At 38.1% G+C, this 23271-nt stretch overlaps 1 protein-coding gene across 1 annotated transcript; it reads right to left on the minus strand.

Annotated features, from left to right (window-relative positions):
• Window positions 1-7193: 7193 nt before the first annotated feature.
• LOC118807260 (type-2 angiotensin II receptor-like) lies at window positions 7194-9533 on the minus strand. The gene is made up of 2 exons (XM_036569224.1): window positions 9394-9533; window positions 7194-8649 (listed from the first exon to the last, which is right to left on the minus strand). Exon 2 carries the CDS (start codon window positions 8595-8597, stop codon window positions 7518-7520), a length of 1080 nt encoding a protein of 359 aa, XP_036425117.1. The 5' UTR covers window positions 8598-8649; window positions 9394-9533; the 3' UTR covers window positions 7194-7517.
• Window positions 9534-23271: the final 13738 nt, after the last annotated feature.

The following is a 23271-nucleotide window of genomic DNA, read 5'->3' on the forward strand; positions in this document are numbered from 1 at the left end:
CTGCAAAGTCTGGGTTACAGATTCGGAGCAGGTGCAGGCTGTAAATATTACACTGTGCGGACGATGCATGGATGTTTTTTAAAACTGATATAATCAATGATATAGTCAATATTTCCTGAAATATTGTAGTGTCAAGGTATCAGATGATATTGAAAATAGCATGAACAAAGTTAAAGAGCTCCTGATGAACTCATGCATCCTGGCATACCAGTGCAACTGTTCACCAGACACAAACTACTTTTTCAGAAAGGAAATTTTCTTTTTATTTAATTTTATGTGTTTTATTTACTTTTTATGAATTGTTCTTTCAAAAGAATGTGAAGAACCCAGTAAAGCAACCCAGAACCAGGAGTAAAGTGCACAAAATATAATGAAAAACTAAAAATAAACAATGTGGCAATGGAAGTGCCTGTACTGTAAAGTCATATCATGGAAATAATGCTCATCATGTATCACCTGAACAATTGCTAAAACTGAAAAGCAAGATATGTCTATGTAAAGTACACCACTACAGACAATATACTTCAGATCTGCTTTTATGTGAAGTTGAAATCACTGTGGAAATTCATCATGGATGCTATTTAAGTGCTTAATGTGACACATACTGTACAGTATATGACGTGACTTAGCATTAACATTATTATTGTGTTCCATTAAAATGTTTTCTCAGTAACATAGCTTTAGTCAAAGCCCCATTTCCATCCACCTTTCTAAGAACTGCTTTTGAAAACAGAAACATGATTTAGAGGAAATATTTCGAGAAATGAATGTAAGATACACCAGTGAAACACATCACTCATCAGTTTGATCTGGCTTACATGCGTCTACACTGTGTCTGACAGCAGTTCCAGTTTAACTCAAAGATAAATCGCTCAATCCTTTAGAAGTATTGGTGTGAATTGCAGTGGTCACAATTTTTACACGATCACCTGATCGCAATTATTTGAGCTAACTGCAATTATTTCAGCTGACCACAATTTTCACTTTTCAGGTGAAGGAAAAACTTTAAATTTCAGCGTAAGTTACAAATGAGATTTTGGACCAAAATCAAATTCAAGTGCTGTTCTGAAGGCAACTATATGCAGCAAACAGAATGTAAACAGGTTGCTTTTTTAAATCAGGAAAATACAGTAAAAGAAAGCAGAAAACATGTTTATTGAGACACACTGAGGACCTGACAAAAAACAAACCAAAAAAATGTGTGTCTTGGCGCAATAAAACATTCAGAGGGCAGCAGTGAGTAATGTTTGTTTATTTGGAGTATAAACTTGTATATGGAGTATAAAGCTGTATTGTCACTTGGGAACTACAAAGAATCAACAGTTAGGAAACAAGAAAGTCAATCAGCCAGTTTGGCCACTTTATGCTTGTATTTTAGTAGTTGGGTACAATAAACAAAAAAGGGCTATTAAATTATTAAGGGGTTTCTAAATTCAAAAATAAGTGGGATCCAAAATTATTGTGTTATTTCATTAGTTGGTTGCTTTATTTTTCATTTTCAATACTTGAAGCCACACAGGTGTAAAAAAAATCTTTCATGAAGGAGCCCGTTAGCTTAGGTTTTTTGATGTAGATTAACAGGGACAATGCACATTAATAAACATCACTGTAAATATGCCAGTTTAGCCAACTTGGCTGATTTTCAACTCTCTGGGTGGGTACAAAAAGACAAAAGCAGCCATAAAATTACACAAAATATGAATAATACCTACAGCACAAGATCGTCACACTCGTCACTGATCTAGTAGACTTATTTTCAGTCGTTTTCTCCTTAATGAAAGCAGTTAGAGGATGAAAAGCCATGCAGGATTTTATATTGTGTGTCTTTTCTCCGTTTTATTACGGCAATAAGTAAACAAGTTGGGAAACCTTCCAAGGCTTGAGAAAAGTCAGCCACTTTGATCAAAATACAAAAGCGATTCTGAAGATAGATATCGGACAAAAACGTCATGGAAGCGAATCGCTGCATTTGAACGTTTGGTATTTCTAGAAATAGATGTGAGAAAAAGCCTTTGAAACTTGTCATAAATGTGCTGGTTTGGTCACATGGTGCCAGCTTAACTGCACTGTGGCTGACAGAGGTTATGGTTTTACACGCTATAGAGGTGTAGACGGACTACTGTGCTGTCTGCCTGAAACCATTTATTCATTAGACCTCTAATGGTCTAATGTTGTGCCCAGATTCTTGACTTAGAGACTCATGAACGTGGGTTTCTAAATTCAAGTAGAACTGGAACCGAATAGTATTACTTTTTATTTTCAAGACTGGAAGCTTAACAGTTCTACAATCTTTCATGATGTATGAATGCAATTTTGAGGAAGTATTTCTAGAAATAGGTGTGAGAAAAAGCCTTTGAAACTTTGGTCAAGTGGAAGTGCACTGTGGCAGACAGAGCTTATGGGTTTACACTAAGTATACTGGTCAGGTCTTGTGCTGCCCTCCTAAATCTGTTTACTATTGCATCTTTAATGGTCAGATATTGTAGCCAACATCTTGATTGTTCTTTGTTTAATTGCCATAATGGAAAACATTTCAATGTTTTTCAATGGAAACTTTCAAATATTTTGATGAAAGTATGAAAGTGATAATAGAGATATCAGACAGAACATGTTACTTGCTAATCATTACAAATGAAGCTTTGGGAGTAATGTTTCTAGAGATGAGGTGTGAGAAAAACCTGTTAAACTGTCATCACAGGTGCATGAGCAGGTGTGGCACCACACTTTTTAAAAGTGGTGGGGCAAAACTTATTGATTCACAACAAAACAAAACAAAAAAAAACTGCTGGCTGAATGACAAAATGCATCTAGGCCACTGAACAGTGTCAGTGTTCATTTGACTCTGCGTTTCACTGGGTTGCAGCAACATCTCTGAAGAACATCAGGCTGCTTTCATACCCAGTTTATTTTTGAAAGACCACAGCAGAGTTTAGGTTTTTCCATTTGGTTTGGTTGGTTTCACACAAATTACGTAGGTGTTTGTTTATTGGTCAGACATTTTGCACTGATACGAGCACTCTCGTCACCATAAAAAAAAAATAAAAAAATTGAGATTCTTAAAATCTTAGTTCACCACAATTAACGATTGCTTTTTATGATAGGTTTACCAATTTAAGTTAAACCAATTAAGTTGCTGATGCTTGGCCAAAAATACTATGATCTATGATGAGATCTATTGCCAAAATCAAATGTACCTCTTTTTTTTATTGCTCTGATGTTAGTAGCAGCTTGTGCTGAAAGAATGATATGAGCTTTAGTAAAGAGTAAACTGTTAAAACAGGCAGGTTATGCGGACAGCAAAGCGCTGATATGCACTGCAAAAACCAATCTGTGGTGTTGTTCCGTTTAGTGTGGGGGTTGTAAAAGGGCGTTCACACCAGAAACGAACTGAAGCAGGGTCATTCGAATGAAGCTGAGACAATTGGTAGGCGCAGACCTGAATACGGGTGGAGTGTTCACTCAGAAAACTGACCAAACTTCAGAAGAAGTTCTGTAGGCCTGATCTAAACACGGTAGTTGTGAAAGTGAGTTAAGCAACATTCAAACTGAGTAAATTCACACCATGTAGTAACAAAAACTGTTACTGGTCATCTGCATAAGTTTGTATATTGCAGTAAATACACATTTCCTGGATTAGACAACATGAACTCACAAAGGTTTTACTGATTGAGAAATGTCCCGCCTCCCAGCTGATATGGAGGTTTTGATTGGTTCTGCCAATTATGTTTTCAGGTCTATAGGTCAGCACTTTGCAAACATAAGTCCTGAACTTGCCCAATCTGCATACCCTCCCAATTTGATATGCACATGCGCAACACTGCCACACATGAGTAGAGAACATTATATCTACCAGTGTAAAGCCCAATCTTACATCCCTGTCCTGATTTCACTTCCCAAGGACGCTTGGGCAGAATTAGCAAATTAGCAAGCTTTCATTATCATGCAAGCCATTATAGTTATTTGTAAAACTTGTCACTAATTTCATTCAGTAGTGTGGTAGCTTTGTTGCATTTATTAACAAATATATTTAAGTTAACAAAAAAGTCAGGCACATGCATATCTACCTATGCCTTTTGAGGTTTCTCCCAGTTTTGTTGACTGACAGCTCTGATATATAATGATATGATTCATCCAATAACATGGGAAAGGAAGTAAAATCAGACCAGGGATGTATCATGAGACTCCACACTGACACTACCCGATCCACACTGCATATGAGTAAGCATTTTACAGCAGCTTAAAACTGTGATCCTCAACAACACGGCCATATTCTTCAGTAGTAATTACGTGTGTATTTTGCGTTCTTCCCCACTCAGTTGGCAAGCTATCCTACCTGTTTATCAGTGAAAGCACAGAGCTTTAAGGTGTGATTATCTACGTGAGTGGTTTTGCTTTGTGTAAGATGTCATTCTTAGCCTGTAAGAGCAACAGTAACAATGGCAGGAACAAAGCTGGGCAAAATATCGGCCCAATCTTATATTGCTTTCTACTTCCTAGTCCCTGTGTACCACATAGGCCATTATATAAAGGCTTCTACACACAACATTATATGTTCAAATAAAAGCCATTTATATTCAGCCATAGTTGCACAACATTCTATCTAACATTAAGTGCACTATTTGGGTGTAAAAGTCATGGTTTCAGACTTCTACACCCAAAATAGTTCAACCCAAGACTGTGTAGTGGTTTCAGCATTAAACAGCCCAAGCTATTCCACTAATACAATATAAAAAGCTAGGCATGAGGGGTACAGATTGGCCAGTGTCAACGCAATGCAGTATACACAAGTGTCACAGTGGTGCACATACTTGGTGCAAATTAAGCAGCGGCAAAGGTCCAGTAGTGAAAGGCGTTTTACGTATTTCTGTGTTTTTTTGTTAGGGGTACTCGTTGCAACGTTACGCTATTAATGCACTTCCATTTTTTGTGAAAAGGGCCCATTAAATAGTGGTGGGTCATCGCTGCAGTACCTTCGAAAGTGGTGGGTTAAAAGGCTGCTCACCCTTGTGGTTCGAGTTGCCCTGTGAACGAGTTTGGTTGGTTAGTACTGGCTTAACTACACTGTGACTGATGGAGGTAAATTGCTCACACCTGTAGACACATTAGAGTGAGTGGCAGACTATTCTTTGTAGAAAATGGGTTTCTGATTCAAGCATAACTGGAATTAAACCTTTTTTGTTCATTTTCACGACTGGAAAGCAAAAAGATGACTATCTTTAATGAAGGCAGGGGATGTCCTGTTCTTTATGTAATTGTGCTAATGGAGAAACAGGTTTTGGAAACTCTTAATACTGGAGTAATAATAATCAAGTCCTTTGATTAAAGTATAAACTCTAGGGATGAGTCAGAATTGTTGAATATTTGAGTAGTCATGAATGTTTAAAAAACTGAATAGTGAATTTGGATTTTTGGTATAAAATTTGCTTTACATATTATAATCTCATACTGAAGAACCATGTGATGTCTGAACTCTGTTGGAGCCTGTGTCGTATGTTTTTGTCAGTTTCTTATCTATTTAGTTCAAAGTATATACATATATATCTGTCACTGCTGGCCTTAGAATGGTCCACCAACCAAAAATGTCCAGCCAACAGTGCCCACTACCACTGATAATGAACCAGATAATGACTAATACAAACTGCGCAGCAGCAGACGAGCTATTGTCTCTTCAAGGCAGACCAACAAGGTAGGTGTGCCTGATAGAGCAGAGAGGTGAACGTTTGAAGGCTGCGACTAGAGTCTATTCTTTATGCCCTTTAACTATACATTTTTCATTTAAGGCCTTGATGAAAAAACAACTTCAGTAATAGTTTTTTTTTGTGAAGTAATCATGCTGAATATGAATGTATATCGCAAATAATGTTTAAATTTATATGCATATAAAATGGCTTTAACTGGATATTTAGAATCTGTTTCATTTTTTTTCCCCCCACTGTGAGGTTTCCTTAAATGTTTACACACATACACAAAATTTACTGAAGTTAAAGCCAATTTACAATGTGACTCAAATGACACTGAGCTGACAGCTGAGGGAAAAATGGCTCAAGCAAAGGTCTTATTTTCACCTTTTTTCCTGTAGAAAATAGCTCAATTTCAGGCCTGTTTTTGCACCAAAACGTACCACAAGGATGCAAGCAGCCGTGGTGTTCTACTTGGTTCAGCATTGCTGGTTGCAGTCCCACGCTTGATGTCAGTAATGATGAGTACTGTGTGTCTGCTGATGTATCCGCTCGCCTTTAATGATGTTTATGGCTAGCAGGCTGTGTGCATGCATCTCTAATGCCATTGACATGGCTTGTTAAGCTTTGCCCGAGCTCCACAGCTCACGGGAATCCATTAAACCAAAGATTAGCTAAAATAATCTCTTCTCTCTTGCAGCTGAACGCCTACTTACACTGAAATGTACTGAATTTTTAACACCAGTGGAACCAGAAAAAAGACATAAAGAAAATAGAAATTAAAATAGACGGTAACATTTGTAATTACTTGCTTACTGTGTTCTAGATTCTTGGCCGTTTCTCCCTTTTTTTTCTACCCTTTGCTGACAGAAGTCTGTCAGATTTATTCTTAAGACACCTGGCTTGTTTGCAAGACCATGTGCACGGCTGAATCAGACAATTATTACGAAATGTCTCCCTCTGGTGGTTGCAATGAAAAGTGTTATTTATTCGTTCGAATGTTAAAAAAGTGACAAATCAAGAGCAGGATTTTCTGCTCCTTTTAAGTGTTTATTTCCATAATCTAAATGATGTTTTGAGAGATAAAAGAACAGGGCTGCAGTATAAAATACTAGCACTCTGTGTTTTCTCCTTTCAGCATGTTTCTATACAGTACAACGGATTACAAGATTTCGGATTGTGCAACAACTGTTCTTGGGAGAATGCCCATGACTCTCTCATGCACTGACCTCCAGGAAAGAGTATTAATATGATGAGACTAAAACATTCACCATGAAACTGGTGGGTGCAAGTGTGCTCTGGATGTCTGGTCAAAATTGGAGGAATGCAAAGGGGTGGCCTTGAATATATACCATCTGCTGTTCCTTAATCCTTGCTGTCATACCACTTATAATAAATCAGACTTTCAGGGGCTTGTATAACAGCTACAGTTGCAACTAAATGAACAGCGATGCATGAGAGTAATATGAGAGTGTCCAAAAGTAGAGAATTCAAATGTATTAATAGTACAATGGCTTTAGAGACCATGCATTATATATACATATAAATTATAGTTTATATATGCATACAACTGTGTTACAGTCACAATAATCACTCACTGGCATAAGTCTTTTAAGAAAGCTTTTGGTCCATTAGTCCATAGCAGCTTAATTATACCCATGCCACTATAATACCATGACAAAGTCCCTTCACAATGAATTGTGAGTCATCTTTTCCACCATTCTAAATCTGATAACATATACAAGTGCTTAGTCAATACAATGATGGCCGTGAAAGTCAAGTTGTTAAAAAATATGTACCAATACCCATTAATGCATAGAGGACACTCTTTACAATCCATCACACTGTGCCATTTTCTGGAGTTGCCAAGTCTTTGAGGTCACTCAGCTTCCTAGAGAAGGAACTGAGCCTGGTGCTGAAGGAGCCTCGTTTTTGAGACAAATTGCAGGCATGTGTTTGAGTTAGACCTCCTAACTGTTCCCGAAAGTGGTTGCCCACAAAGCAGTAGAGGAAGGGGTTGATAGCACTATTGGAGAAGCCCAGGCAGATAGTGAAGGGTAACCCAAGGCTGATGGTCTGCACCACCTTGCAGGCTTTCAGAACCTTGAGGCTGACCAGCACGTCCAAGAAAGTGAGTGTGTGGAAGGGGAACCAGCAAAAGAAGAAGGCCAGAACCACAGCACCCACCATCTTGAGGACTCTGTCCAGGTTGCTGGTGCTCTTGTCCAGGCCAGGAGCTGTCAGAAGATGTTTTCCGATGCTGCAGTAGCAGCTAGTGACGATGGCGAACGGCAACAGGAAGCCCAGGATGTTCTTCATCAAAGCCAAGCCTACAAACCAGCTGTGGCTGCGAAAGTGGATTACGCAGGCAGTCACATTGCTAATATGAAGAGTGTCTCGGAACATCATGGTGGGGATGGTGGTCAGTCCTGCGGCAAACCATACCAAGAAGCAGACCACTCGGGCTCTACATAGGTTCCTACATCTCTGGGACTTAAGTGGGTGGACAATGGCCATGTAGCGGTCCATGCTCATACAAGTGATGAAGAAGATGCTAGCATACAAATTGAGGGTGAGTAGACCCCCACACAACTTGCACATTAGTTGGCCAAAGATCCAGTCATAATCGAAGGAGTAGTAGACCGCCCAGAAAGGAAGGCTAAGGAGGAAGAGTAGGTCGGAGAGTGCGAGGTTGAGAATGTAAGTGTTGGCCACTGTTTTACGGATAGAGGTCTGACAGAGGACAAACACCACGAGTCCGTTTCCAATAACACCCAGGGCAAAAATAATGCTGTAGATGGCTGGGATTAGGATATTCTGGTGCTGGACTGAAGGGCTTGTTTGGCAAGTTGAATGCAGTTCATATTCCTCCACTGATACATTGTCCAGCGATATGTTGAAATGAAGCAATCCAGTCATGGTGGAATCCTGACTGCACTCTTCACGGGCCGTGAGACTGTATATGGCCTTGCTAGAAAGCAAAAGATGTATGTGGTTACACAGGAACATTTTTAGACAATTTAAATGAACATAAATCCAATTTGGCTGCATGTAAATGTATAACGTGATTCTAATATGCTAGTACAGTGAGTCTTCACAAGTTTCAAATAATTCAATTTAGGAAACTAAATTCTGATTCAAGATTCTGAATAAAAAGAAAAAGAAATTTTAGTTGTGTCCAGATTGATGCACAAGCCAGCAGTATAACATTAAGAAAAAAGTCACAATAAAATATCCAGAATATCCAGTATCCCTTACATTCCAAAGTGGTGATATATATATATATATATATAATTTAGATGGTGGGTTACCTTTAATATCTAAATATACATTGGAAGTTATTATGGCATATAAAACTGATTTCAAATTTTGAACGTTATATAGGCCTGTATATATTTAAAATAGCTTCAAATAATCTGTGAAACCTATTAAGTTATTCTGCTTTTGTATTTTCAATATTGCCAGAAATCTGCATGTCAAAATATTGATTTTAAGTTATGTATGGCATGCAAGAATAATTTCTCAAAAAGCAGCAGATTTAACTAAGCTGAAAGTCAAAACAGTCTCAAGATGTAAATTCACTGATGTAAATCTTCCACTATTACTAAAATTAAGAATAAATTGAAGAATAAAATACAGCAGGACTTTTATAAAACTTCAAAACTAATGCTTTGCTGTCTCTTTAGCACTAAGCACTAAAAATCAAACAAATTACCTTGCCGTCCTTGAGTCCTTGAGCAATCTGAGGACACAAGGAGCCCCTTGCTGAGTTTTATACACTTGCACTCCCCCACATGGAATTCGCCATGCTCAACACTCAGCCAGACACATGCCAGAAGCGCCTGTGAAGGGGAAATATGTTGGTTTGCCCCGTTTCTTGTGCTGCAGTAAAACCAGCTGAGATGTTCTTGAGAAAACAAAGATGGGAAGAGAAATCAAATCAACATGTCAGAGTCCTTTCTACATGAGTGGGGTTTTGCTGAAGCCTGCCTGAACACAGTTCGACATCAAACAGCATGACAAACTGCAGTGCTTTTTGGCTAATCGAGCAGAACTAACACACCAACCTGGCTGCATCCTCTGAGTTAAGAAACCTTAGATTTGATATTACGTGGTGTACTGAACTTTTTTGGAGACGGGCCACTGGTCGGCTCAATTACAATGGAACTTTTTCCTCCCTTTCTGGTGTAAATTGTGAAACGGTTGCATAACTGCAGAGGAAGTGAACTCAACCAGGCTAGGGAGAGCGGATTCCCTCCAGTGATTTTTATTAAAGCTTCTTAGGAAACTTAATGAAGGCCATGTTTACCTCCATGTGTCTAGTTACAGCACGAAGCCTTTGATCAATAATGAGTGAAAATACAGATAAAGCTGGCATGGACCTCTGCACTGCATAATTTACAACACAAGCATGAGGAAAAAATGACATGCAAAATATAGGAGGATATATATGTATACATATATGATGTATGCATGCTGCATCTTCTCAGAAGGAACATTTAATGGTTTAGCATGATAAACATTTAATCAAATACAAGAAAATCTACAGAATCCTAAGGGTCCTTAAGGTTTTTGTATTTAAAAGGAGACACCTGCATGACATTTTAAGATATGATGTTGCTTCCACACCTTAGAAAGATGGTTCTAATGAAGACTGAAAACAGCTGTGAGAAAGAGTTTCCTGTTATCAGCTGCAAATAAAATGTCTCTTATTTCATCTACACATAAGACTTTGTCTGGCTGTTTCTTAACAAAGACACCCAGTGCTCTTGCTTTATTGAGATAATGAACACAGACAAAGCCAATAACTGGAAACCGTGACCATGTCACTCCAAGGCTGCCTGTATTTGGCATGTCCTGCATAAAAGTGGGCTCATCCGTTAGACGGCAAGGTCACACAGGGTGCAGCTTACATTTACTGACCTGAAACTGGCATTTATGAGACTGACAGCACATAAAGGCTTTCTTGTGTAAAATACTGACAATAAAGACTGCATCTTTATTACCTGCCGGCTTGACAGAAAGTAATTCCTATGGGACTGAAATGGATCATTTCAGCTAAATAGTGAAAGCTAGATGTGTATCAGTTCTGAATGTGTATAATCATTGATTTTGTATGTGTCCTCTACAGCAATGTTCAGACGTGTGCACTACTAATGACAGTCAACTCCATCCTTTGACGCCTTTCATTTTCTCTAAAAGGGAAGCTATTAATGTTTGGATAATGGTTGAATTGATATGCATAAAGGCTAAAAGTTAGTGTAAATTCAGCAATTCAACCCCCAACATCAGTGTACGGAAAATCTGAAGACTGAAATGAAATGGAACAGCAAATGAACAGCAAGTTACGTAACCAATTGCATAACACTTTATAGAACCCTGCTACACAACATTGGCATAATGGTACAATGTCATAGCAGATGTTAGAGTTATCATGACAGATTATGTTCAGTAATATAACAATGTCATGTTACCTTTACTGGTAATTGTCATGACATATGTCAGAATGATTGATGTAGTTTCTGGTAATGTTAATGTCACATTGTTATTATGTATTATATATTACTGTCATAGTACTGTATATCTGCCATGACAACCCATAACAGCATGTGATATGTCAATTTTATGTAGCAGTAGGTTAAAGTAATGTCGATACAACAAGTGGTAATAACTGCTTGTTGTAAATTCTTTTTAAGGTTGTGTTCATATAGAGATTAAACTTTAAGTGATAGTTTGGCAAAAAAAAAAATCTGATTTACAGAATTTTGTCGTTACTCAAGCGCAGATAAGCCAAGACATGTTTGAAGGCTTGTTTGCTTCTTAAGTTTTGTGCTGGAGCTACAAGGTTAATGTAGCTATATAAGCTAATGACCAACAACAAGGATAATCATTAAAATAAAATAAATAAGTTAATTTGACTAGTGTTAGCTCTCCAAATTCATAGATCTTATAATTAAACAAGAACTTATAATTTTGTTGGGAATTGGGAGTTGGGAGCACACAAAGTTAGTATGTCAAGATACCTTTTTTAATCATCAAACAGTATGTATATCATAACAGTGTATTGTGTACTTAATATTGTACTTTTTATGTTGACAAACCTCCTTCCCTATGTTCAGAGTTGTGGAATCAAGAATAGAGAAAATTACTGTGTTGATTTCCATCACTTGTAATCAGGATCAGAGACAACTACAATATTTTCTGGAATTAAACAGCACTACAAAATACACACAGCAGTAATAAACCAGACTGGTAAATCAAAATGAGGTGATGTGAATATACTATAGCATACAATTATAAACACTTTTGGGGATGAGAGGGACATAGTTAGAAAAACAAATTAACCAAAAGCTCGATTAAACAGGTAAGTTTTTAGCCTAGACTTAAAGATAGAGGCTGTGTCTGAGTCCCGAACACAGACTGGTAGGCTATTCCAAAGCTGGGGGGCTTTGTATGAAAAGGCTCTTCCCCCTGACGTAACTTTATTTATTCTGGGTACTAATAATGAGCCCGCACCTTGTGATCTAAGTGGGCGTGTCGGTTGATAATAGGAAATAAGGTCACTGAGGTACTGAGGAGCAAGGCCATTCAAAGCTTTATATGTCAGTAGAAGAATTTTGTACTCAATGCGGAATTTAACTGGCAACCAATGTAAGGTACACCAATTTGGGCTAATGTGGTCGAATTTCCTGGTTTTGGTGAGAACTCTGGCTGCAGCGTTCTGGACTAACTGAAGCTTGTTAAGGTTTTGGCTGGAACAACCAGAAAGCAGAACGTTACAGTAATCTAACCTGGACGTGATGAAGGCGTGAACTAACGTTTCTGCATCCTGTAGCGACAGTGCATTTCTTAATTTAGCGATGTTACGCAGGTGGAGGAAAGCTATTCTGGGAATATTGGTAATATGCTCATCGAAGACCAGACTGGGATCAATCGTGACACCAAGGCTTTTTACAGATGTAAAAGTTTTAGTCTTTAATGTCTTTGACACAGTCCTCTATCTTATTAAGTTCAGTTTTGTCCTCTGGTTTAGCTGAAATATATAATTGTGTATCATCGGCATAGCAGTGGAAACTGATGCCATGTTTTCTAATGATGGTACCTAGTGGTAGCATATATAAGGTAAATAACATGGGTCCTAAGACAGAGCCCTGTGGAACACCATACTTTACTCTTGTGAGAGCTGATGGTTCACCATTTACATTAACAAACTCAAAGCGATCACTAAGGTAAGATTTGAACCACGAAAGAGCTTTACCTGTCACTCCTACTAGTTTCTCAAGCCTGTCTAATAGAATGGAATGGTCTATTGTGTCAAATGCTGCCCTAAGATCGAGTAAAACCAGTAAGGATATGTTTCCTTTGTCAGCGGATAATAAAAGATCATTTACAATTTTCACTAACGCTGTTTCGGTACTATGGTGAGGCCTGAAGCCGGACTGAAATTTTTCATATATATTACTCCTGTGCAGATGGGAACATAATTGTTTTGCCACTGCTTTCTCTAAAATTTTTGATAAAAAGGGAAGATTTGAAATAGGTCTATAGTTTGATAGCTCAGAGGGGTCAAGACTAGGTTTCTTTATTAAGGGTTTAATTACACCTAATTTAAGAGATTTTGGAACATACCCGAGGCTGAGAAAAGAGTTTATTATAATTAGAAAGGGCTTAGTTATTTCTGGCAAAACATCTTTAAGTAAACCTGTAGGAATAGGATCTAGTATACAAGTTGTTGTTTTTGTAGATGAAATAATTTGGACGAGCTCGGTTTGTTGGAGTAAAGTAAAAGACTCCAGCGTCTCTGTAGTGGTTATACTGCACTCTAGATCTAGATTAGGTTTATAGGACGCTGCACTGCAATGCTGTGCATTTTGAATTTTGTGCCTAATCAATTCAATTTTATTATTGAAGAAGTTCATGAAGTCAATGCTGCTGTAGGCTGATGGTATCTGGGCTTCAGTAGCTGCTTGATTATTAGTTAATTTAGAGATAGTACTGAATAGTAGCCAAGGATTATTCTTGTTATTTCCAATCAATGACGAGAGATAGGCTGAACGTGCTGACTTTAGTGCTTTTCTATAGTCTATAAGACTCTCCTTCCAGGCAGAATGGAAAACCTCAAGTTTAGTCTGACGCCATTTACGCTCTAATCGCCTAACAGTCTGTTTCATAGCTCGAGTATGGTCATTGTACCATGGAGCGAGCCTTTTCTGCCTTATTCTTTTACTTTTTAATGGAGCCACATTATCCAAAGTGGAGCGAAAAGTGTCTTCCAAACATTTAGTCAGTATATCTAATTCATTGGGTTCAGACGGACAACTAATTAAGGACGAAAGATCTGGAAGGTTTTCAATAAAGCTATTGGGTGTAGACGATGTTATAGTACGTTTAACACTATAGCGTGTGGATGGACATATATTACGACTAAAACTGATTTCATATGAGATTAAGTAGTGGTCTGACACTGCTGTGGTCTGAGGAAGGATGGCCAAATGCTTAATGTCTATACCTAAGGTCAATATTAAGTCTAGAGTGTGGTTACACTAATGAGTAGGCCCCATAATATTTTGAGTGAAGCCAAAACAGTCTAAAATAGATATGAATGCCTTACTTAGCGGATCCTGTGGTTTGTCTATGTGGATATTAAAGTCTCCAACAATTATTACTTTATTCGAGATTGTTATTAAACTAGATAACAGGTCAGTAAATTCCTGTAAAAACTCAGAGTAAGGCCCCAGTGGCCTGTAGATTATGATAAGCGAAAATGAGCTCTCATTTGTTCCTCGACTGCTAACGTTGAGAAACTGAATTTCAAAGGAAGAGAAATTACGGTCTGCTTTCTGGTTTAGTCCTAAAGTATTGGTGTAAACTAGTTGGCTTGTCAGCTAGCTAGTGTAGGTTTTTTAGGTTTTATTTCTTTAATAACTGATCGTGCTAATTAGCTGTCCGGAACAGCAGAAAAGTATTCAGTCTGCACCTTAAAAACCGAATTTAAAATGTTAAAAACCAAATTTAGCGCAAGCTCCGGTAGAAATACCACAATCTCACACATATCAGCAAATCCATCAATGTGTGAATCACTTCTAATCTAATACACATAAAAATAAAATAACCTTCTAAAACACGGTAAGAAGGACGAAGCTAAAGTTGGCTTTCTATTCGCCAGCTTCTTATTCGAGTTTTCCCATCTCACCTTAAATGATGCAGCAGTCACTTTCTGGTGCCTGAAGCTGCACCATTTAAGGTAGAACGGGAAAATTCGAACAAGATGCTGGCTGATACACTATTTAAGGTGGAACGTGAAATTTCGATCAAGAAGTTGGCAAATAATGAAGCTGACTTAAGGTTCGTGTAAGAAGGTGCTAATGTTAATCTATTAAAAATATCTACACAGATTAAGGAATGCTATAACTTACCTAGCTACAAAGCTTGACTATCACTGTAAATAAATACTACATAAAGTTAAGATCCCCTTAATAGACTATTAGCTAAATGAAATAAGCTTAATATAAGACCAGAGGAAAAACAATCACATCAGCAGGTTCTTTGTGCATCACCAACTACACGGCCATCTATGGCCTAAACTCTTATTTTTGCCTCACGTAAACCCGAAGTTTAACAGCTAACAAACAACCGAGTAAAAACCCAATAGCCAGTTATACTGACCATAATTTGCCACAAATCAAAACTGTGCAGATAAAGTAAAACCAGAGACCCACCCCCAGGTCTGATATGATTCGCTTACAACATATGAGGTCTGATAAGATTGGCTTACAGCTTTACGAGGTCCGATATATTGGCATGACTTAACAACTCATCACGGTTTGAGATGCAAGTTTGCACATTGCTTATAAGTAGAATTTAATTCAATTAATCTTAAGATTCCATCACTTGTTAGCTACATTATTCTCATTGTTAAAACTAAATAAACATACTTCAGATACCTTGACTGCTTGACTAAATTAGGGGACACATTTGATTAGAACTAACGCTTTAAGCTGCAACTAAAAAGGATTTTCATTGGTGACCATTGACATAATAATGTATTTCAACAATAGTCCTAACCCCATTGAAAAAAGATTAAATAAAAACTATTTACTGTTAGTTTTCTTCTTAATATTTTATGGTCAAAAATTTACAATGCTGCTCCTCCTACAGCTTCTGCGCTAAAGCCTAAACTTTGCAGGATTCTAGAATCTACATCCAAATATGTTCTTTCAAACAGGATTTTTGGAGGAATGCTCAACTTTCCACTTATGTAATAAATAGCAACCACCTGGGTTAGAGTAGCAATGGCATACCAACACCTTAGCAACCACCTGGGATACCACAGCAATAGCCTAGTAACACTTTAGCATCCTCCTAGGATACCATAACAATGACCTAACAACACCTTAGCAACCTCCTGGGATAGCTTAGCAATGGCCTAGCAACACTCAAGCAACCACTTGGGATACCATAGTAACCTTATAGCAAGTTTCTGGAATTTCTATATAAACCCAAATAAATTACCAGAAATAATCATGTTCTGCAACTTCTTTAACTTTGAAGTGTTATTAGCAGGTTTTGTTAAGCCAACTTAGAGTCTGTTCACAACCTTCCCTTTCTGGTTAATTTTAAGGCTTTTTGTCCAGTTACGGAATGAATTATTTAGTAATTAAGCCCACTATGAAAGTAATAATAATAAGTAAAGCATGCAAATATAAGAATGAGGAAGGGAAGGGGGCCTAATAAATAACTGAAATTTCTTTCTGCACAGGTTATTTCAACTGAATATTTGTCTCTGTGACATTATGTCAACAACACAATGTCTTTTGGAACCAAAAGCCAGTCAAAGTGCTGCTGATAAAAGAGATTTCAGAGAAAGGAATTTCAGAGAAGTGCACATGCATGAGCGGAAGTGACAGAAATAGCAGTGGGTCGTGGAGCAGTGGGCCAGGGAGCTGTGAGTGGAATGGCACTGCGGCCCAACCGTCCACTAAAGCCCCTTTAGCTGTCCTGCTCTGGAGACATGGGAAAGCACAGGTCCCCAGGCCACGCATGCATTCTGCTTATATAATCACACTCTGTTTCTCTTTTTATTTGGTGATAAGCAAGGATGTTTGTTTTTTGCTGCCGGTTTCACGTCTCTGTCCCATGGTCAGACAACTCCCCCTCTAGCTTGACTGTGGGAAGATAAATCTTGGAGAGAGACAGCAAGAGATACAGAGAGGGAGAGAGAGAGAGAGAGAAAGAGAGAGAGAGAGAGAATGCAAGAGGAAGTGAGGGTAGTTGACCCTGAGGGGGCTGCAGTCTAATGCCCTAGCGCTAATAGACTCATTATGACAGTACCACAAACAAAAAAGTGGTGTTTGACTCTTTAAATGCCGTGTAACAGTGAGATTGAGGGGTTAAACCTTTTGGTAATCTCTTCCTTAATCACTGTACTGGAACAGACATACATTTCATGACACACAGGTTATGTTCTACTATCTTGCAATGCTATTCTAAAGTATATTTATGTAATGTGTTTGACTATAACAGAATGAACAGCTGATGAGCTTCTCGTCAAAGGAAAATATGCTTTCCTTTCCAAAAGCAATTGAAACTAGAGGTTAATCGTCTCTGCTTTTTAAGGTACACTTATGTTTTTCAAAGTATTTTCTTTTAAGTTGTGTTAAATCTTTGTATAAGAAAAATAGTGCCTATCTTACCTCAGCATTTTTTTCACTCTTGTTTACATTGACCATGTAAACAAAGCAACTACGTGGCAACAAACTCCTAACAAAATACTGATAGTTGCAAAACTACCCTTGTTTTTTTTTCTGTTGCTGATGCAGTTTCACACTGAAATAGACTTTAAAATATTCACAGATGCTTCTACATTAATTGATTTTTAATGAACCAATAAATGCTTGAATCTTGTGTATTTTCTGCATTAAAAATATAGAAGATATGAAAGCTAAATGCTTTACTGTTTCTTCTAAGCTTGGTCTCTGACTTGTTGTCTGCTATGAGAGCTACTGTTCTATCCCCTTGAAGATTCATTCATTCATTATCAACTTCTAAGAACACATTCTCCTACAAGTTCCTGTCATTAGGCCTCTCCTCTCCCTGCTCTCCCCATACTTCTCCTCTTTCCCCTCACATACTCTTTTTGTTAAAGCTGAATGAACACAAACACGCAATCTGCATGTTGCAAAGAAGAGAGCTTTTGATTGTTGCAAATAAATCTAGGTCTCTATCGAGTCTGTGCATTTTTACAACAGACCTTATAATTGCTTTGCTTTCAGAAGCACAAAGAATTCACACTACACAACAGCAACTCAAATCTCTGGAAAGTTTACTTAGAACAGTGTGTAAACAAAAACTGGGTGAGTGAATATTTTGAAAAAAAAAAAAAAAATTGATAACATAATTAACATTATAAGAGTTACTCTCCTAAAGGTTAAAAGGGAATTCCACTATTTTTTCAAAATGTCTGCCTAATTCAGCAGGTGGGTCATTTGGTGTGTTTTGGTGTAAAATGTGTCATTCGTGACAGCTCAATTTTCTTTACAGTGGTCAAAATAGGATGTATAGACATTTAATTTACTCTCCAAAAACTAGCAGTGAACCTACATATCTTCTGAGTTTTTATATGTAATATCATCATCATCATCATCATCATCACTCTTAACTGCTTAGTCCAGATAGGGTCGCAGTAGCACTTGGGAGAGCAGAGAATCCCAAATGACTCTGTCCCCCGCAACTTCCTCCAGCTCATTCTGGGGGACCCTGAGCCGCTCCCATGCCAACATGGACATAATCTCTCCAATGTGTCCTAGGATGACCCCGGGGTCTTGTCCGAGTAGGCCATGCCTGGTAAACCCCCACCGGGAGGCGTCCAGGGGGCATCCTGATCAGATGCCCGAACCACCTCAACTGGCTCCTCTCAATGCGGAGGAGTAGCGGTTCTACTCTGAGCTCCTCCCGGATGACCGAGATCCTCCTTATATATAACAGTAAAATGATAATAAATGGGAAGGGCAATAGTAAAATAGTGGTTCACCTAAAAGAAAAAAGTTTTCTTTGGGGACTATTTTGATGTGTCCCGCATTCATCTGTGTATTTTGAAAAATACGTTTTAGGCCAAAACCTTCTCAAAACGACTGTGAATTAATGGCTCAGATATTAGGCAGCACATTCACGCATTTCATGTAAACTTTCTGTGATGTAGCCTTTAGAGGCTTTGAACTCTTTAGACATCTGGTTCCTATCACCACCATTGTGAACAATTCTGATAAAGTAAGTTTCACTGGAAGACAGCATTTCACATCAAACCAATCTGAATGATTTTGTTTATGTCTAAATAATTGTGTATTGCAGAAATGTTGAAAAATGGGTAGAATTCCCACTTTCACTGAGACTACCACATAATCTACACATACGCATTGGAAGCTTTTCGACAAGGTAGACTATAAGGAGCCAGGCAAAACAACTTGTTTTAACAAAACACCAATTATTATGATTAAATGCCGTCAAGTTGTTTCTGGCTCTGGGCCACCATATGGATATTCCTCCAGAATATCCGTTTTTCTGTTTGGGTCTACAGGCTTCTACTGCAACAGAACTACTAAACTACTTTGTACAAATGTGATCTACTTAGGTAGAATGGCTAAATTTAGCAGGCTGCTTGCTTGCTGCCAGTCATTACCTTATGTTCAGGTCATATTAGCTAAATTAGGTGCAAATAAGTGCAGTTTATTGTGGACAATTTATATAGAGCTTATTGATGAAATTATCATCAATAAACACATGAATCATCAAATAATAATGATAACACTGAGTAGACTAGATGCTCGAATGGGTTTGAGGAAATTACAAAGTGAACAACCACTTTTATTATCGATTGTGGAGTTTATGACAGCTTTCACCATAGAGTACTTCATAAAAACACACCACGCACTGGCTGCCTACTATTAACATGGAGACTGAGAGGGGGGACTGTGCAGTACCATGACTTTCCATTGGCTAAATGGGCTGTAGGCTGGACTTGGGGTGCGTGTAGCAAAAGACATTATAATTTGAGAAACTGTAAAACAACCATAAGTGGATTTCATTTACATAAACGATTCCCTAGAACAGGGGCCACCAGTCCTGTCCACAAAGGGCTGGTGTGGTGAAAGGTTTCATTCCAATCAAGCAGAACTCAATAGATTCCATTTTTTAAATTAGTTGGTCCCAGTCTTCAAACAACTGATTAGTTGAACTGATTGCTCCTGCTTGGCTGGAACGGAAACCTGCAGCCACACCAGCTGTTCGCGGATAAGACTGATGACCCCTGCCCTTAATGTTCGAAATCTGATTCCATCCTAACTTTTACTTCTTCCATTACAGCTTCCATTCTTTTTGGGAGACTAGCTTTCAGTTTTTCAAAAACATGTGCAGGGATATTTTTTCACATCACAAAAGTTCAGTCTTAAAAATTTGGTTTTGAAGTTTCTGTTTCTTGCAAAAAAAGGTGCTTGATTGAAATTACATCCTAAAATTACATCATTTAGGTTCATATTTTTAGCTTGCATAGCCACTAGTAATAGTGACTATGCTCCTTTCAAGCTTGCATGAATGGATATCGTAGTGGATAACACCACCATCTCACACATTGGAGTACAGGCACAACAACAGGCTTGTTTGATGAAAGCAGTCCTGTGCAGATCCTTTGCCACATGCATAGGCTCCTAATTTTCAGTGTAAGGTGGGGAACTAAACTGTGTTACCTATCTAACACTAGTCAGTCATGATCATTTATACATGCGTGTTTAATGATATAGGGGTGTAACAATGAAGACCAGTGCTGCTACATTTATTGGTTTTAACATTGTTAAAGTGTCCTACAATGAGACATCATTTTGACATAATTAGGCTGCATTAAGATGGTGGAGCATATTTCACCATAATTATTATTTTTATGGCAACACGAAAATTCTAAGGGCTCTGCTCGTTCCGCTGTGGATTGCAGATTTACTTTAGTGTAGAAAGATGGTGTCGTCACTTAGTAGTGGTGTTCAAGGCACTCGCTAACACAACTCTGACTTACGACCCTCAAACTGCACAGTACTGCACAATTTAATGCTTAATGCTAACACTCTTGATTCAAGTCTCAAAGAATGATAATTATCTGAGCCTCTCCAGTGGAGTGCTAATCACTGTGACAGTTCAAGATGAAAGACAAATATGTGCAGTTACTGAGTTGTGGCTCATGATTTTTCTAATATCTAAACACTAAAATGTAACAGTATGGAGCACAATTGCTAATGTTTATCTGGGCTGAGTAGGAGGAATTCAATCTGACAGGCGGATTCCTTGTGCTTCTAAACAATCTAAAACAGATTCCTTGGGACTCAGAGGCTGAATTTTGCGGAATATGCTTCTCTATCTAAACGTAGCCTTCATCATAATTTTGAGATAACAAGTCATTGTTTTGACATAACAGTCAATTTTTCAACATATTGCTTCCATAAACAGAGAGCGGAATAAGCAGTGATACTATTCTCCTCTACCTGGCGAGAAAGAGCTTCCAAATCAATGTTTAATCCCTCATAGTAGTAGTCTCATATATAGTCTAGAACGTGTAGTGCTTCTGGTTAAGAACACCGTAAATCTTCCATGGCTCACATGGATTACAACTGTTTGGCCTTACGGCTATCTTTTTAACTCTTCCCCCAACTCCAATTGGCTATTTTCGCTAGCCATTAAGGAGAAGTGCCGATCATCTCAGCAAGCTCAGTGACTTTATATATAAACACACCACTGAAATACCACAATAAGAGTCCAATTAGGTGACCAACGTTACATGTATCTCCTGTTGTAAATGGCTAAATAACATAAAAAATCTACATAATGTAATTAACTTTAAAATATTTAATCAAACTAAATAAAATGATTGATTACTGATATCAACATCAGCCAAAATAAGGGATTAATCATCAGTTAATTGTATCAGCCTGGAAATTCCATATTGGTGCACTACTTACAATTCTTTAACTAAAAATCCGAAAAACGATGTGAAGGTGACGAGTTTATTGTGTTTAAAATTATCTGGTTATAAACACAGTCTAGTTTTAAAAACGCAGTAGCAGTAGGCTATTGTGCCATTGTGTCACTTTAGGTGAAACTCCCTCACTAAACCCCATCCTCTGTAACAGTGAGCTGTTGGTTTTCTTGATTCTATTTTTTACAAGACTTACTCTATTCCTGTGGGCAGAGCCACAAGAGTTTCAGCGGGATCAAGCCCAGTTCTGGAGCTTGATTCATTTTATCCTTTGCCATTTTCCTCAGGCAATGAAAAAGGCCTTTATCCGGTTTGCTCTGTGTGCTTATACAGTAAATGGACAGGACTGAGGGCATGCAGCAGTGAGAGTGACCATGTCTACCGTTTCACCGGGTTGTTTCATGCCTTGTTCCATCAAAGCCTTTCCCATTCAGCTGTGAAGCTGATTACTCTGACTTATGACCCTCAGACTGCACAGTACTGCACAGTTTAATGCTTCTTCCTGCTTTAACACTCTAGATTCAAGCAGCAACGGGTGATAATTACCTGAGCCTTTCCAGTGGAGTGCTAATGACTTGGATGGCTTAAGATGAAAGACATATATATGCAGTTACTGAGCTGTGACTCTGATTTTTCTGGTAATTCTAAAACTAAAATGTCACAGTGTGGAGCGTCAGGTTGCACATAAAACTTCAGCTTGACAAAGAAAAGAGAGAGGAGACAACACAAAGGGCAGAAAGAACACGCAGTGTACCATAGGCATCTCCTGCTGTCAATGACTGAAAGATCTACAGCACAACTTTCCTTCAGTCAGAATGATAGCTAACTGACTGAATATGGTAGTAGTTGGAGTTCATCTTAAGCTGATATTAGACTACTGCTGGATGCTCATGGGTGTTTCTAGGTGGTTGCTTTAGTATTTCTGGGGTGTGACTAGGCTTTTCCAATGTTATCCTAGGTGGTTGCTTAGGTTTTGCTTGGTGGTTACTGTGGTATTTTGGGTGGTTGCTGGGTGTTGCTAAGTGGTTCATATGTTATTCCAGGTGGTTTCTAGGGTGTTGATATGCAGTTACTGTGGTACACTGTAAAACTGCACATCTTAAAGAAAAAATTAGGTTAACACAACTTACATACTAAAGAAAGCTGGAGTAACTTAATCTGAGAAATTCCAATGAACTCAAAAATGAATTGTTGAGATAGTAACTCTGTCATTTTAAGACTAAGTTGACAATACATGCAAATACAGACAGGCCAGTAAGGTGTTGTTTTTAAAGATTGTTGAGAATTTGGTGTGTCTGTTTTGCTTTGGCCCTTTTCTACCTATATATGCACAATTATAATGAAAGACTGTTTACTCCATGTGTTAATCCTAGTTTTAGCCTATTCAGAATTAGCCATGTTAAAAGTGGTGGATGCCAAGCACATGAACTAGTCTTGATGTCCATCAGGAATAGCTGGTTGCCTCAGCACAAGTAAAATATGTTCTAAAATATTGTAGCTAAAACTTCAGTTGATTCAGTTTTTGAGCTGTTGAAGTATTCTGTATCAGTAAATTATGTGATAGCATAAATGTTTACATTT

This window comes from Colossoma macropomum, unplaced genomic scaffold, assembly GCF_904425465.1.
Source record: "Colossoma macropomum unplaced genomic scaffold, Colossoma_macropomum, whole genome shotgun sequence".
Classification (NCBI taxonomy): domain Eukaryota; kingdom Metazoa; phylum Chordata; class Actinopteri; order Characiformes; family Serrasalmidae; genus Colossoma; species Colossoma macropomum.

Excerpts from the sequence above, each read along its gene's own strand:
- LOC118807260 (XM_036569224.1), bottom strand. The coding sequence starts at position 8,597 with ATGACTGGATTGCTTCATTTCAACATATCGCTGGACAATGTATCAGTG.